At 47.5% G+C, this 13,590-nt stretch overlaps 1 protein-coding gene across 12 annotated transcripts in view; it reads left to right on the top strand.

The window, feature by feature from the left end:
- The first annotated feature begins 210 nt into the window (after window positions 1–210).
- MCF2 (MCF.2 cell line derived transforming sequence) overlaps window positions 211–13,590 on the top strand; it is a 103,661-nt gene continuing 90,281 nt past the window's right edge. For 3 of the 12 annotated variants that reach the window (XM_047716207.1, XM_047716203.1, XM_047716204.1), the window contains exon 1: window positions 212–1,040. In XM_047716207.1, the coding sequence (XP_047572163.1) occupies window positions 314–1,040 (727 nt within the window). In that variant the 5' untranslated portion in view covers window positions 212–313. Of the gene's footprint in view, window positions 1,041–13,590 lie in introns of all 12 variants that reach the window. The other 9 variants (XM_047716208.1, XM_047716206.1, XM_047716205.1 and 6 more) reach the window with 6 other exon arrangements.

A 13,590-nucleotide genomic window follows, 5' to 3' on the forward strand; every position in this document is an offset into this window, starting at 1 on the left:
CTTGTGCTCTCTCGCGCTTGGGCTCTAAGACGTGTTAAGATTCCCAAGTCCCTGGGATGGCAGCCCAGGTGTGTGTACCGGGTGCTTCCTAGGACCCCAGCGTTTTGGGGTCAGGGATCTGGACCGCAAGGGTGTGTGTGTGTGTGTGCGCGCGCGTGTTTGCCCTGGGGGTGGGGAGCGCGTACTCCGGCTTCCGCACAGACCCCCGCAGACCCTCCAGGGCGGGCGCCGGCCACGGCCGCGGTCCCGACAGGGCCACCTGCCCGTGCGCGCGCGGAGCGACGCCCCCGCGCGGCGAACGACCGCCCGCCGGATGCGGGCCGGACGCAGGGGGAGCGCCGGGACTCGCACGAGTTGCCATGGGAGTGCGAGGCCGGCCGTCTCCTCCCACCACGTGCGCGAGGCCGGCCCGGCCTTCCCTCCCCTGACAATGGGCGTCCCTGCAGGGGTTCTCCCTTTAGGCTACTTGAGCCCCTCCTCCCCCTCCCCCGCCTCCGCTCGGCCTCCGCGAAGCTCGGCGGGGGCGTGTGTGCGCTCCCGGAGGAGTCGCCCTCGCGGCGGCGGCGGCCAGAGGCAAGTGCCCCGGAGCCGCAAACTCGCAGTGAGTTCCCGGGCTCTGGGCGCGCGCGCTCCGGCCTCTGGCGCCTCGGGCCCCCGAGCGGGCTCGGGCGGGCAGGCCCCGGCGGCGGGGCGGCGGGGCCGAGCGCGGCCGCCGGCGGGACCCCTCTCCGGACGCGGGGCGGGCTTCGGCGGTCCGGTCCCGGGCGCCGGCGTGAGGATGGCGGCGGCCGGCTCCGGGCCGCACCTGGGCTCGCCCACGCTGGCCGCCCCGGACGCGCGGCCGGCCTCGGCGCCCCCGGCCCCCGTGCGATGCGGCGGGACCCGGGGCCTGCTCCTGGGCCGGGACGGCTACGCGTCGGTGCCAGCCGCCCAGGCCGCCCCTCTGCAGGTGGACGTGGCCGTGGCCCTGCCGCGCGGGAGGAGTTCCGAGAAGTACGGCCGCAGCTACCTCTGCCTCCTGCAGGCGGTCTTCGTCGCAGGTAAGTTTCCTCCCCGCGCACGCCGCCGGGCGCCCCCGCTCCCGCCCCTCCTTCCCCAGCCCGGCCGGCGGATTGGCGCTCGCGCCCCGCACCCCTTCCCCACTGCAGGGGCGCCCCCCACCCCCGGCCGTAGTTCCTCGGGCCTCCGCCGCTGCCGGGCCGGGGTGCGCCCCACCGGGCCCCGGCGCTGCCGTGTGGCACGGGACAGGTGGGACCCGACGGCTTCTTCCCAGTCCGCATCCCGCCGACCTGAAGCCGGTCTCCCCCGGGCTGCGCGTCCCTTCGAACAGTCCCTGAAGGCCGGGAAAGCGGGGCGGGGGGGGCGGTGTTGAGCAACACGTGCGGGGGAAACCGAGCCCCAAGAGGCGCGGGAATCCGAGACCCGCAGTTGGAGGAGGGGGAGAGGAACGGGGCGGCCGCCGCTGGGCTTGCCCCCGCCCGGAGCGGTGCATCTTTCCGGCTTGGTCCTCGAGCTTCCTGCCCCCCTGGGGTCCTCGCTACAAAGGCCGAAGTTTTTGTTTGTCTGTCAGGACAAAAAAGCCAACAAACTCACAAAACTTTGCGTGCCTCGGTGGCGGTTTGGGAAAGGGGTGTGAGCGGCGGAACGTGGACTCGGGCACCGGGCGGCTTCGAGGCCCCCGCGGCCCCCTCGTCGGAGCTGCCCGGCTCCGGGGCTTTTGAGGAGCTACGTTCCCAGGGACCGTGCAGACTGGGGCGCGGGGCACCCCACGAACAGGGTGCAACTCTGGGACCTGAAGTTCAGCTGGGGCTTTTCAGACAAGTCTGGGAGGAACTGCCCGTGATGGACACGTCTTCCTCCCCTGCCTTTGTGGTTTAGGTCGAGCAGGTGCTAAGCCTCGCCAGGGGGGGGGTTTGGCAACGGAAAAACAGACTTGGCGATTTTCTGCAAAGCAGGGAGCCGCAACACATGTTCCAAATATTCCTCCTTATTCGGGATCATCCACTAATCCCGTCTGTGCATCTTCATAACACAGAACTTGCTGGTCTTACCTGCTTGGTTTTTGAGGTGGTCAGTAGTATTTTCTCCCTCTATGTAATAAATCACTAAGGGGGAGCGTGGTGATGGGGACACAAACTCTTTCAGGTCTTAAGCAACTGAAATGGTTTTTGGATGCTACACAAAATCTTACCCAAACGCGTGCAGCTCAGTGAAAGTGGAGAGTACTTCGCGTCTCGCGTCTTATTCTCATTTTCCTTCTCTGCATCTTCCTAAGGGTTAAAAAACCAACCAACAAACAAATACTTCCATAGGAGAAATGTATGTTTTATCACAAAAATGAAATTAGCTCTGCTCTGAAATGCAAGCTGACATTTCTACAGCCAGTGATTTCTCTTACTTCTATAGTTGTGTGAAGTTTCGTCTTTCCCTAGTTTTGAAGACTCCTGCATGTGGCTGTTTTTACACGAGCTTGCAGTAGTTATCTGCCTTTCAGCATTTTTAACAGTCTCTCTTCCACCTTACGCACCAACAAAGTGTCCTGGAAGTGGTGTGTACCCGTGCTGTTAGAACACATGCCGTAGTACAATCATTTTACATGTGAAAAGGATTTCACGTATATTTAATATATTTTTAAAATTTTTAAATGGTCACATATTTTAAAAAAATTCGTTCATAAAGCTTTTCATTGTGGTACAGAACTTTCCGAAAGATCGTTTCAGTCATGATCATTCATGAACTAATCGCTAGGAGAAACATGGTACCATGTAACAAGCTGAATTACACGTGCTTGTGCAGTATCTGCTGAGGGGCAGCCAGAGAGGAGATGGTTGCCTCTTTCTGAATCTTCAGGGTGGGCACATTTCCTTGGTGGATTGGGGATAGTGGATGGAGTGTGGTGCGGATAGGCAGGGAGAGGGGGATTCTAGGCAAAAGAACTAAGAGTTAACAAAAACAAGCGGAAGGGGAGCAGCATAGTAGGTTTGGGGAATTGTTTGGTTTTTGAATGATTGGAGTGTAAAGTGTAGAAAGTACTGGAGAGAGAAATTTGCGGAAATAGGCAGGGACTGGATCAGGCAGTCTTGCAACGCATACTAAAGGGCTCTACTTTATTTGTAGGGCCATGGGGAGCCAAAGGAGTGTTGTAAGCAGAGGAACATGGCAAAATTGCTGCATGTGGTTATACAAGTTGCACACTGCACAACTCTTCAGGGCTCCGTTCACACAGACCGCATCCTGAAAAGTGCCCCTGCTAGGGTTGTACCCTGGACAGTGCGCACAGTGGTCAACAGTGGCCGGGCCTGGTGGGGCTTCTTGTTTTTAGGACTCTCATTCTCCTGTTTGTGCAGAGGCCACAGCATGTGGACTGTGCAGTAGAGAGGAAGCCAAGAAGTAGGGCGGCCAGTTAGAAGGCATTTGTAGAAGGCTGAGTAAGTCTGCCTGAAGGTACGGGCCAAGTGAGTTCCGGGCAAAGAGGACAAGCTTGCAGAATTGAGAGGGTAGAAGAGATTTGACCTGGTGAGTGGTTGTGAGGTTTAAGGGGCAGGGAATTAGACTGGGTTAATTCCAGGTTTCTGGTTAGTGTGACAGGGTGGAGGAAGGACAAACAGATTTTGGGTTCAACTTGGCATATGTGGTTTCTGTGGAACATTCAGAGAGAGCCAATCCATAGGTCTGCAGCTGGGAAGAAGCGAATCTTCTTTCTTGCTCTCATCTGTGGTAGGCATCCTGGCACTGAAGTTCATTGACTTTCTTTCCCTAAACTTATAAAAGTCTAGTACAGAAGTAGCCCACGTTTATTATAAAATCACCTTTTGAACTTGTCCTCAAATAAAGGTTTCTTTCCCCTTCCCACCTTCCTTACCTGATGATGTGGGGGGGGGGGAGAGGAAAAAAAGAAAAGAAATGTTTTACATTCCTTGCAGGACCAAAGAATGCAAACTATACTGATCTAAGGTAACCTCAGATAACTCAGATAAGTAGTCGTGAAAACCTGTTCACTGCAAGGTTTATTTTGTAAGAGTTCAGCTCCAGAAGATGTGTTACTCACAGCATGAGTTAATATTCAGTATACATTGTGGTATGGTGTGCACACGTACGCCCCGGTAACTGAGGTTTAGCCCTTCGGGTACTCGATCACCTCAACCCCCCGCCCCCCTCCTCCATCCCCAGATCTGTAGCCATGTTGGGTGGGAAGCTTTTCAGAAAGATTATTTCCTCAGCTGGTTCCTGAACCTGGTAATAATTGCATCTTTTCTGGATGATTCCAGATTATCCTTGTAATAGCATTAGTTATTTCAACGTGCTGTGTTTAGTGTGGCCTCAAGGGCTCCTAGAGTCGGCAGGGTTGTTTGTCCCTGCATGAAATGGGGTACAGATTGTTCTGCCTCTGCATTTGTAATGCCTGTTTTTCTAATCTTTTCCTCCATCCCCTCCCTGTTACTGTCCTTTCTTGCTGCTATTATTTTAACTGTTTCTGCCAACCAGCAGGTCCTTCCTGAGCCATTGCTCCTTCCAGTGTGTTGCTGTGAGGTAGGCATGGACACAATTTGTCTGCAAATTATGAATCAGTAGACCACGAGTAGGGCCCCGAGAGGTCTGCTTCTACTCATGTGTGTGAACTTTAGTGCCCGGACTCCGAGCTATCTATTCTGATTGCATAAAAGCCTTTTACTTTCTGTTTTTCTAGATCTTAGTTGTATTTTGGGTGGCTCTTGATGTTAAATATCTTATCAGTATGCTATGTTCTCCCGTAAGTGAAGATATTACAATATGTGAAATTGTAATACTTTACTTTCTTGTAAAACAAATGCAGTTTGTTCAAAATCTGTCAGGAGGGGCGTGCCTGGGTGGCTTAGTCGATTAACCGTCCAGCTCAGGTCCTGATCTCAGGGTCGTGAGATGGAACCCACCCCGACACCCACCCCTGCTCAGCTCAGCCGGTAGTCTGATGGGATTCTCTCCCTCTCCCTCTGTTTGCCTCCCCCCTCCCCCGGCTTTCACTCTCTTTCAAATAAATAAATAAATGTTTAAAAAAAACTATCGGGAAATCAGCATGCGTTTTACCCATTGCATTTCTCGGGCATGCCTGTGAGCGCTCGCCAGAGGAGGTAGTCAGTCTTAGAAGCTGTCCCCAAGGAAAGCAAATGTCCCTATTATAGCATCTTCTCAAAGGAGCACCCTGGAAGGCTCAGTGACAAAGCTGCACCCCACCCGCCCCAGGGCAGAGGCACAGGCAAGCCCCTCAAGGGGAGATGCCTCCTATCTGACCGTTGCCAAGGTGAGTTTCCCTTCTCCTTGCCACCAAGGTCTTGCACCTTGGCCAGCTCACAGCACTTCTTAAAATTTATTTTTCACCCAAACCATCCCCTCGTTGTATGTGTCTGACAGATGTAAGGCTCTGACAGGCTGGCTCCTTCTGGCACTAGCAAGGTGACATTGAGCAAAGACCTCGTGGAGGCGAGGAAGTGCGTCCTGAGAGGTGTTCCGGGCAGAGGGGACAGTGGGTGTAAAGGCCCAGAGACGAGAGAATACTGACAAGTTGAAGCAACTTGTGTGTGTGTGTGTGTGTGTGTGTGTGTGTGTGTGTAAGAGAGACAGGCGGAGATGGAGAGATAGGGACAGAGAGTGACAGTGAGGGATACAGACAGAGATGAAGGGAGAAAGGTACCGGGTCTGGGTCGTATAGGACTGGTAAGGCCTTTAGCTTTCACCCTGAGTCAGACGAGGAGCTCTAGGAAGGTGCTGTGCAAAGGAGTGACTTCTGTCCCTCCAGGCGCTGCGAGGACACTAGGCGGAAAGGAAGACAAAGGTTGAAGCAGGGAGACTGTTAGGACCAATGATGCTGGCTTGAACCAGAGAGTTGGTTTTGGAGGTGCTCAGATTCTGGGTGTATTTTGAAGACAGAGCCAAAAGGATTTGCTAACGGTTTGGTTATACGGTACGAGAGAAAGCAGAAGAGTCCGGGATCGACTCTAAGAATTTTAGCTCGAGCAAAAGGATGGCAGGAATCGTCATCCGTGAAGACAGAGGTGCGTGATGAGGAGCAGCACTTTGGCCCGGGACCTGTTCACCCTGAGGGGCTTAGATGCCCACGTGTCAAGTTAGCGGTTGGATGAGGCATCCCGCGTTTGTGTTTAAGGAAGGGATCTTGGGTGGGGATCTAGACTGGGGAGCCCCCAGGCTTCTGGGTGGTATTTAAAGCCTGGTTGGGTGAGTACAGAGAGAGAAAGATCAGGCAGAAGGGACCGTTGTTTGTTGACTGTGTCCCGCGGTGAAGGCTTGCCCGGGACCTCTTCCCGAGCAGCGCTGATGCGAGGAGGGCGGCGCACCCCGAGGGGAGGCTGAGCTGCACGAGACAGAGCATTTCTGTAGTTTGTTTTTCAGACGTTCGCGCTGCCAGATCGGCTCCAGGCCCCTTTGACCCGTAATGTTCCTTTGCTCAGGATCACAGATCACACTGGTGTAATCCGTGCCTGGGGGTGAAGAAAAGGTTTGCATGGAAAGCTCTCCAGCGAGAGGAACCGCGGCCTCAGGGCTAACTGGTCCTTCTTTCCGGGTTCACGAAATCCGCAGTTGAGGGTCTTGGGGTTTAAATTCATGCCACAGATGAATCCCTTCCCAACTTACTCTTCCTTTAGCAAATATTTTAAGCAGCCACTCTTGCTTTCCAGTGGAGATGAACTTTATTCATTTATCTCCTGTCATTTTAAATACATGGTATGTGGTGCCTGGGTGGCTCAGTGGGTTAAGCCTCTGCCTTCAGCTCAGGTCATGATCTCAGGGTCCTGGGATCGAGTCCCGCATTGGGCTCTCTGCTTGGCGGGGAGCCTGTTTCCTCTTCTCTCTGCGTACTTGTGACCTCTTCTCTGTCAAATAAATTTAAAAAATCTTAAATAAGTAAATAAATACATGGTATAATTTTCTTTAAAAAATTATATTTTAATGGAAAAACCAAAGGCTGGTGGCATATTGTAAAGAAGGACTATTTTACCCAAAGTTTGGGGCTTAGCTAATAGTTGAGTCATGGTTTTTTAGGGTACCCAGGTAGTAGGAATAGTGACACTCAGTATACTGCAGTGTACTCTTAAAGATCGAGTATCTTCTCTTTCTTTCAGATATTTAGTGATGACGTTGTCATCTCTGCCATGAAGAAGTTAAGTTGGCTGTTAAGCCTGCAGATGCTGGGAAAACAGACTTTTTAGCAACACTCACAGTTTACACGTGTATTCTATCTCTGGAAAATTAAGTGCCAGAAACTTTATTGAGATGGGTCTACTCTGTTTTCAGATAAATTTTTGCATGATTTTTTTTTTTGCATTATTTTGAAAAGGGAACAAGATCGATTCCTAGCAAGGAGGAGCAGAAAAGAGTTTTGTTAACGAGAAAGCCAGTAAGAGAACCAGGATCCCATTCAAGTTTTTTTTTTTTTTTCAAGTTTTATTTGCTTAAGTAATCTCTATACCCAATGTGGGGCTGGAAGTCATGACCTGGAGATCAAGAATCCCATGCTCTACTGACCCGAGCCAGCCAGGCACTCCCCATTCAAGTTTTTTTTTAAGCTTTATTGAGATATAATTTACATATCATGCAATTAACCCATTTAAAGTATACATTCCAGTGGTTTTTAGTGTAATTATAGACGTTTGCAGTTATTACTAGAAGTTTAGAACGTTCTGGGACCCCAGAAAGAAACCTGGCACTCCCTGTTTCCTCCCCACAGATCTTCCCACCAGCCCCTGGTGGCCAAATGTCACACAGCGCTTTCTACCTCTCCAGACTAGTCTGTCCTGGACACTTCAGAGAAACAGACTCGGAAGATATGTGATCTCTTGTTGCTGGCTTCTTTCTCCTAGCATAACGTTTAAAGGTTCATTCATGTTGTAGCACGGGTCGGCATTTCATTCTCTTATGTGGCTGAATATTACCGCATTGTATGGAGATACACCATATTTTAATGATCTGTTTCTTTAGTTGATGGACATTTGAGTTTCCACCTTTTTAAAAGATTTTATTTATTTGACAGGAACACAAGCAGGGAAAGTGTCAGAGGGAGATGGAGAAGCAGACTCCCCACTGAGCAGGGAGCCAGGGATCATGACCCAAGCCAAAGGCACCTGCTTCATGGACTGAGCCATCCAGGCGCCCTGAGTTTCCACCTTTTTGGCTGTTGTGAATAACATTGTTGTGAACATTCTTATACAAGATTTTGTGTGGACATATGTTTTCATTTCTCTTCAGCATATATCTAGGAGTGGATTTTCTAGGTCGTAGAGTGGGTGTGTGTTTAATCTCTTGAGGAGTTCCTAGACTTTCCCAAGCGGCTGTAACATTTTACATTCCAGCCATCCCTGCGTGAGGGTTCCAATTTCTTCTTCCCAGGACTTGTTAATCTTGTCTTTTTGATTCTAGCCATCCCTGTGGGTGTGAAGTGGTTTCTCATTGTGGTTTGGATTTGCATTTCCCTGAAGACTAGTGAAGTTGAGCATCTTTTCATGTGCTTATTAGCCATTTGTATGTCTTCTTTGGAGAAATGTCTATGCGGATTCTTCGCCCTTTTTTAAATTGGGCTATTCCTTTTTTTTTTTTTTTAAACTGTTTAGTTATAAGACTTCTTTCTGTAGTCCTTATACAAAATCTTACCAAATATTTGATTTGTAAATATTTTCTCCTATTTTGTGAGCTATATTTTCATTTTCTTGATGGTGTCATTTGAAGCACAAAAACATTTTAAACTTTGAAGTCAAATTTCCCCCTCTTTTTTCCTTTCTTTGTTTTGAGTCTCTGTCCTCAATTTGTTTTTTTGTTTTTGTTTTTGTTTTTCTTTTTTTGAGATACAGTTGACATATAACATTATTCGTTTCAGGTCTATAACATTGGATGTTTGTATATATAGCTGAATGATCACGATTGCTCTAGTTAACATCAGTCACCACACATAATTTACAAAATCTTATTCTTAGGAGTTTTTTAAAAATGTGCTCTCTTAGCAACTTTCAAATATGCAATACAGTATTATTAATTAATGCTATACATTAGATCCCCATGACTTGTTTATTTTGTAACTGGAAGTTTGTAGATTTTGACCCCTCCCCCGCCTCTGGCAAACCACCAATCTGTGCTCTGTGAGCTGGCTTTTTTTTTTTTTTTTTAAGATTCTGCATAAAAGTGAGATCATCCTAACAGCCAGAAGGTCCACCCATGTTTTCACAAATGGCAACATTTCCTTTTTATGGCTGAATTTATTTCATTTTACACACACACACACACACACATACCACGTTGTCTTTATCCATTCCTTTGTGGATGGACACTTAAGTTGCTTCTGAATCTTGGCTGTTGTCCTGAACAGCTATCTTTTTGATATCTGAACATGCAGTGCTCATTGCGCAGATCTCTTTTGGAGTTAGTGTTTTGTTTTGCTCGGAAGTAGACCCCCAGAAGCAGAATTGCTGGATATTATGGTAGTTCTGTTTTTAATTTGTTGAGGAACCTCCATTCTGTTTCCCATCATGGCCATGGCAGTTTCCGTTCCCACCAAACAGGGCACAAAGTCTCCCTTTTCTCTGCATCGTCCCCAACATTCCTTCCTTCTCCTCTTTCTGGTGCTAGCAGTCCTGCCTGGCAGGAGGGGATAGACAGCTCACTGTGGTTTTGGTTCACATTTCCCAGACGATTCGTTACTGTTGAGCATCTTTTTATGTACTTGTTGGCTTATTTTTTACTCATATCTCCTGAGCATTTGGTGTCCTATGTAAGAAACACTGGCCTGATCCAAGGTCACAGAATCACACCTGCGTTTTCATCGGAGTTTTATAGATTTCTTGCATTTAGTTCTGACCCATTTTGAGTTGATTTTTGTGCACTATGTGAGTTATGGGTTTCTTCTTTTGCATGTCCATGTATCCAGGTGTCCCTAACACCGTTTGTTGAAAGAATATTCTTTCCCACTGAAATGTCTTAGTACCCCGGCTTTAAATCAACTGACCATAATGTAAGGGTTTATTTCTGGACTCTCAATTCGATTCCACTGATCTGTCCCTAAGTCCATCATTATACTGCTATCGCTCTCTTGATTACTGTAGCCGTGTACAAAAATGTGAAATCTGACAGTGTGAATTTTTCAAGATTGTCGTCGTCATTCTGGGAGCCTTGCGTCTCCATATGAATTTTAGGATTCGCTTGTCATTTTCTGCATTAAAAACTGGCTGGGATTTTGCCAGGATTCACATTGAATTCGTAGATGAATTTAGGGAGTGTCTGATCTTCACTTTTATAGTTGTACAAATTGAGGTCTTCCTAAATGTGGGGAATTCACATTTAAGGTATTTGGGAATTATTTACTATGATGCATTCTGGCCCCTCATTGCTCATTCGGGATGGTTATTCATCCGTAGTGTTTCATGAGTGTAGACAGATCGAGATATGTTAACTCATTCCTATTAGGAGACTTATTCTGGAGACCTTTGCAAAAAGCTTGAGAGGCAAACATGTAAATATCCACGAGAGGTTTTCCAAGGAAAAACAAAAGCACAAATGAAGACAAAAATAGTGCACTATAATCACTAACTCAGTTGTCTTAGTGTTTTGGGTTCGCATTTGGCACTCGAGTACGTGTGGGACCAGGATGGGACAATATCGGGGCAAAAGAGAGGCACATGCTTTGATCCCACATTGACTAGGAATCTGTAAAGACCTTTCCGGGCTGGACAAGCCCATTTGTCCGTCAAGAGTGTGATCCCCATCCCTGTGGCTGGAGATGTCTTTTAGGAAAATAGAGGGTGGGGCCTAGACAGGTAAGTGTGGGCCAGTTCTGCTTGTTGTTTGAAGAAGGAAAAACATTGTTTTATCCCTGTTTGTACTTACAGTAAGTCACCACCTTCTGGAATGCTTCAGTCCTTCTCAAAATCTCCCTCCGTGAACTGCGTTTCTGAGTAATGAATTCATGAGGCTGTGATTGGTAGGCGGGTCCCCAAGACAGTGGCAGCTCCTGCCTTTGTTTTAGGAAAATCCACTGTCTCCACTGGGTGGTTTTTAATCTGAAGGAGGGAGGGAGGGAGAGGATGGGAAAGCTCCATAGCCTTGCTCAGAGATAAACACCTACTGGAGACCTAGGCCAGGCGAGGCCCAGCAGCCTGGGAGGGGCAGCAAGCTCTTGGGTAGAGGTGGGCCCCCTGGCCCTTCCCACCTGCCGCACCTCATTTTCCTCAGGTACTTTTTGGCCCTTCATCCCTTTCTCTTCTAGCTTTCTTCTCTAGCGCTCTTCTCCTTGCCAAGTGCCTTACGTACTCCTTCTTTCCTGTGGATGGCGTGTTTTTTTTGTTTGTTTGCTTTTGGAAAGGAAGTATGTTTTATTTTTCCATTTTTTTCTGTGTTTATTTTTAATTAAAAAATTCTTTTTCCAGGTTCTATTTTTTGTAAGTAATTTCTACACCCAGCGTGGGGGCTTGAGCTCACGGCCCCGAGATTAAAAGTTGCGTGCTCCACCAACTGGGCCAGCCAAGTGCCCCTGTTTAAATTATTTATATATGATCTTTGTAAAACATCTAAACAACATATGCCCGTAAACTAATAAGTGAGTTACCCTCGTGCCCAGCCCAGTCCTACTCTCTGGAGGAAAGCACTACTAACAGTTCGGGTTTGGAAATTTTCTATGGACACAGATTTATCAATTCAATAAATATTTATTGATCACTTTCTATGGGCTAGACACTGTTGGGGTATTTCAGTCAACAACAAACAAAAATCCCTGCCTTCAGGGAGCTTATTTCTAACTGGTGAGAATAACAACTGAAAAACCCGCATATATCTAGGTATTTTAGCAAACTGGGATCATATCCTGTATGCTGATACATGGCTTCCATGTCATTGTGTTTATTTTTATTTTATTTTTTTTAGTGTGTTTATTTTTAAATGATTTCATTCTGAAACTTTTGATGCAAGAGTACAGGAAATGAAATATGTGAAATCAGCCTGTTGTGTTATTTACACGTTTTCCTTTCGTAGAGCACAAAGAGGCTACCGCGTCTTTTCAGCACAAAGGAAGTGTTTCTCCAGTTTTGTCTTAGTGAACTCAGAGTTGCAATAAACCCTGGAGAAGCTGTTGTGTTTGAGAATGATGCATTCTTTACACAGTTATTCACACTGCTTGTGTCTGAATAAGTACATACAATTTATCTAATCTTTCTGTATGTCCTTGATAGACTGGCCCAATTTTACATGGAGACCACCTCTAGCTACTTAGGAAAATAATTAACATTAACGGGAGATTCTTTTTTATTTATTTATTTTTAAACAGGAGATTCTAGTAGAGACATTATTTAAGAAATTGATCCTCGGGGTGCCTGGGTAGCTCATTGGGTTAAAGCCTCTGCCTTAGGCTCAGGTCATGATCCCAGGGTCCTGAGATCGAGCCCCACATCAGGCTCTCTGCTTAGCTAGCTAGGAGCCTGCTTCCTCCCCTCTCTCTCTCTCTCTGCATGCCTCTCTGCCTACTTGTGATCTCTGTCAAATAAATAAATAAAAATCTTTTAAAAAAAACGAAATTGATCCTCATTTGTCTGATATATATTTATGGATGTAAAGAACCAATGGCTTTAACATCTAATTTCAGGGGGCACCAGGGTGGCTCAGTGGGTTAAGGGTCTGCCTTTGGCTCAGGTGGTGATCCTAGGGTCCTGGGATTGAGCCCCACATTGGGCTCCCTGCTCGGCGGGAAGCTGGCTTCTCCCTCTCCCGCTGCTTGCATTCCTACTCTCGTTGTCTCTCTCTCTGTCAAATAAATAAATAAATAAAAAAAAAAAAAAAGAAAAATCTAGGGGCGCCTGGGTGGCTCAGTGGGTTAAAGCCTCTGCCTTTGGCTCAGGTCATGATCCCAGGGTCCTGGGATGGAGCCCCTCATCGGGCTCTCTGCTCAGCGGGGAGCCTGCTTCCTCCTCTCTCTCTGACTGCCTCTCTGCCTACTTGTGATCTCTGTCTGTCAAATAAATAAAATAAATAAAATCTTAAAAAAATCTAATTTCAGTGTCACCATTATTAATTTATTGATATTTAAATTATCTCTTACTTCATAAGAAATCCGAACTTTAAAAAATCAACTTATCACTTCCCACCCACCCCCTCCAAGAGTTCACTGACAACATTTTCTTCACTGGAAATCAAGTTTTAAAATCAAGTTATACAGATTTTTTTTTAATATGTGCATGCAAATGTGTATTATATATAATTATATACTGACTTCATTTTAGTAAGTTGCTAATGGCTCTCTTTGTAAAGCTTCTGGGCCAAATAGGAAGCTTGTAGATGCTACTAGAATATTAATTTTAAATAACTCTGTGGCCAGAAAGTCTGGTCTGGTTGTGGTTGAGCTGCCTTTTCAAATATACTTTGGCTGGGTCAGCATCTACTGCGGCGCTGCGGCAGTCAGCCAGCCAGTTACCTTCACGATCGGCGGAGGGTGGGTGGACATTGTGGTTTTTTTCTTCCTCGAGCCTTCATTTGCACCATTGTGCCACTGTTAGTTAAGTTGAAGCATTAGCTGTTCTGCTGTTCAATATATGGTTTCATAAGAAAAACCATACGGAATGATTTTAA

The sequence above is a fragment of the Lutra lutra genome, chromosome X (genome assembly GCF_902655055.1).
Source record: "Lutra lutra chromosome X, mLutLut1.2, whole genome shotgun sequence".
NCBI lineage: Eukaryota > Metazoa > Chordata > Mammalia > Carnivora > Mustelidae > Lutra > Lutra lutra.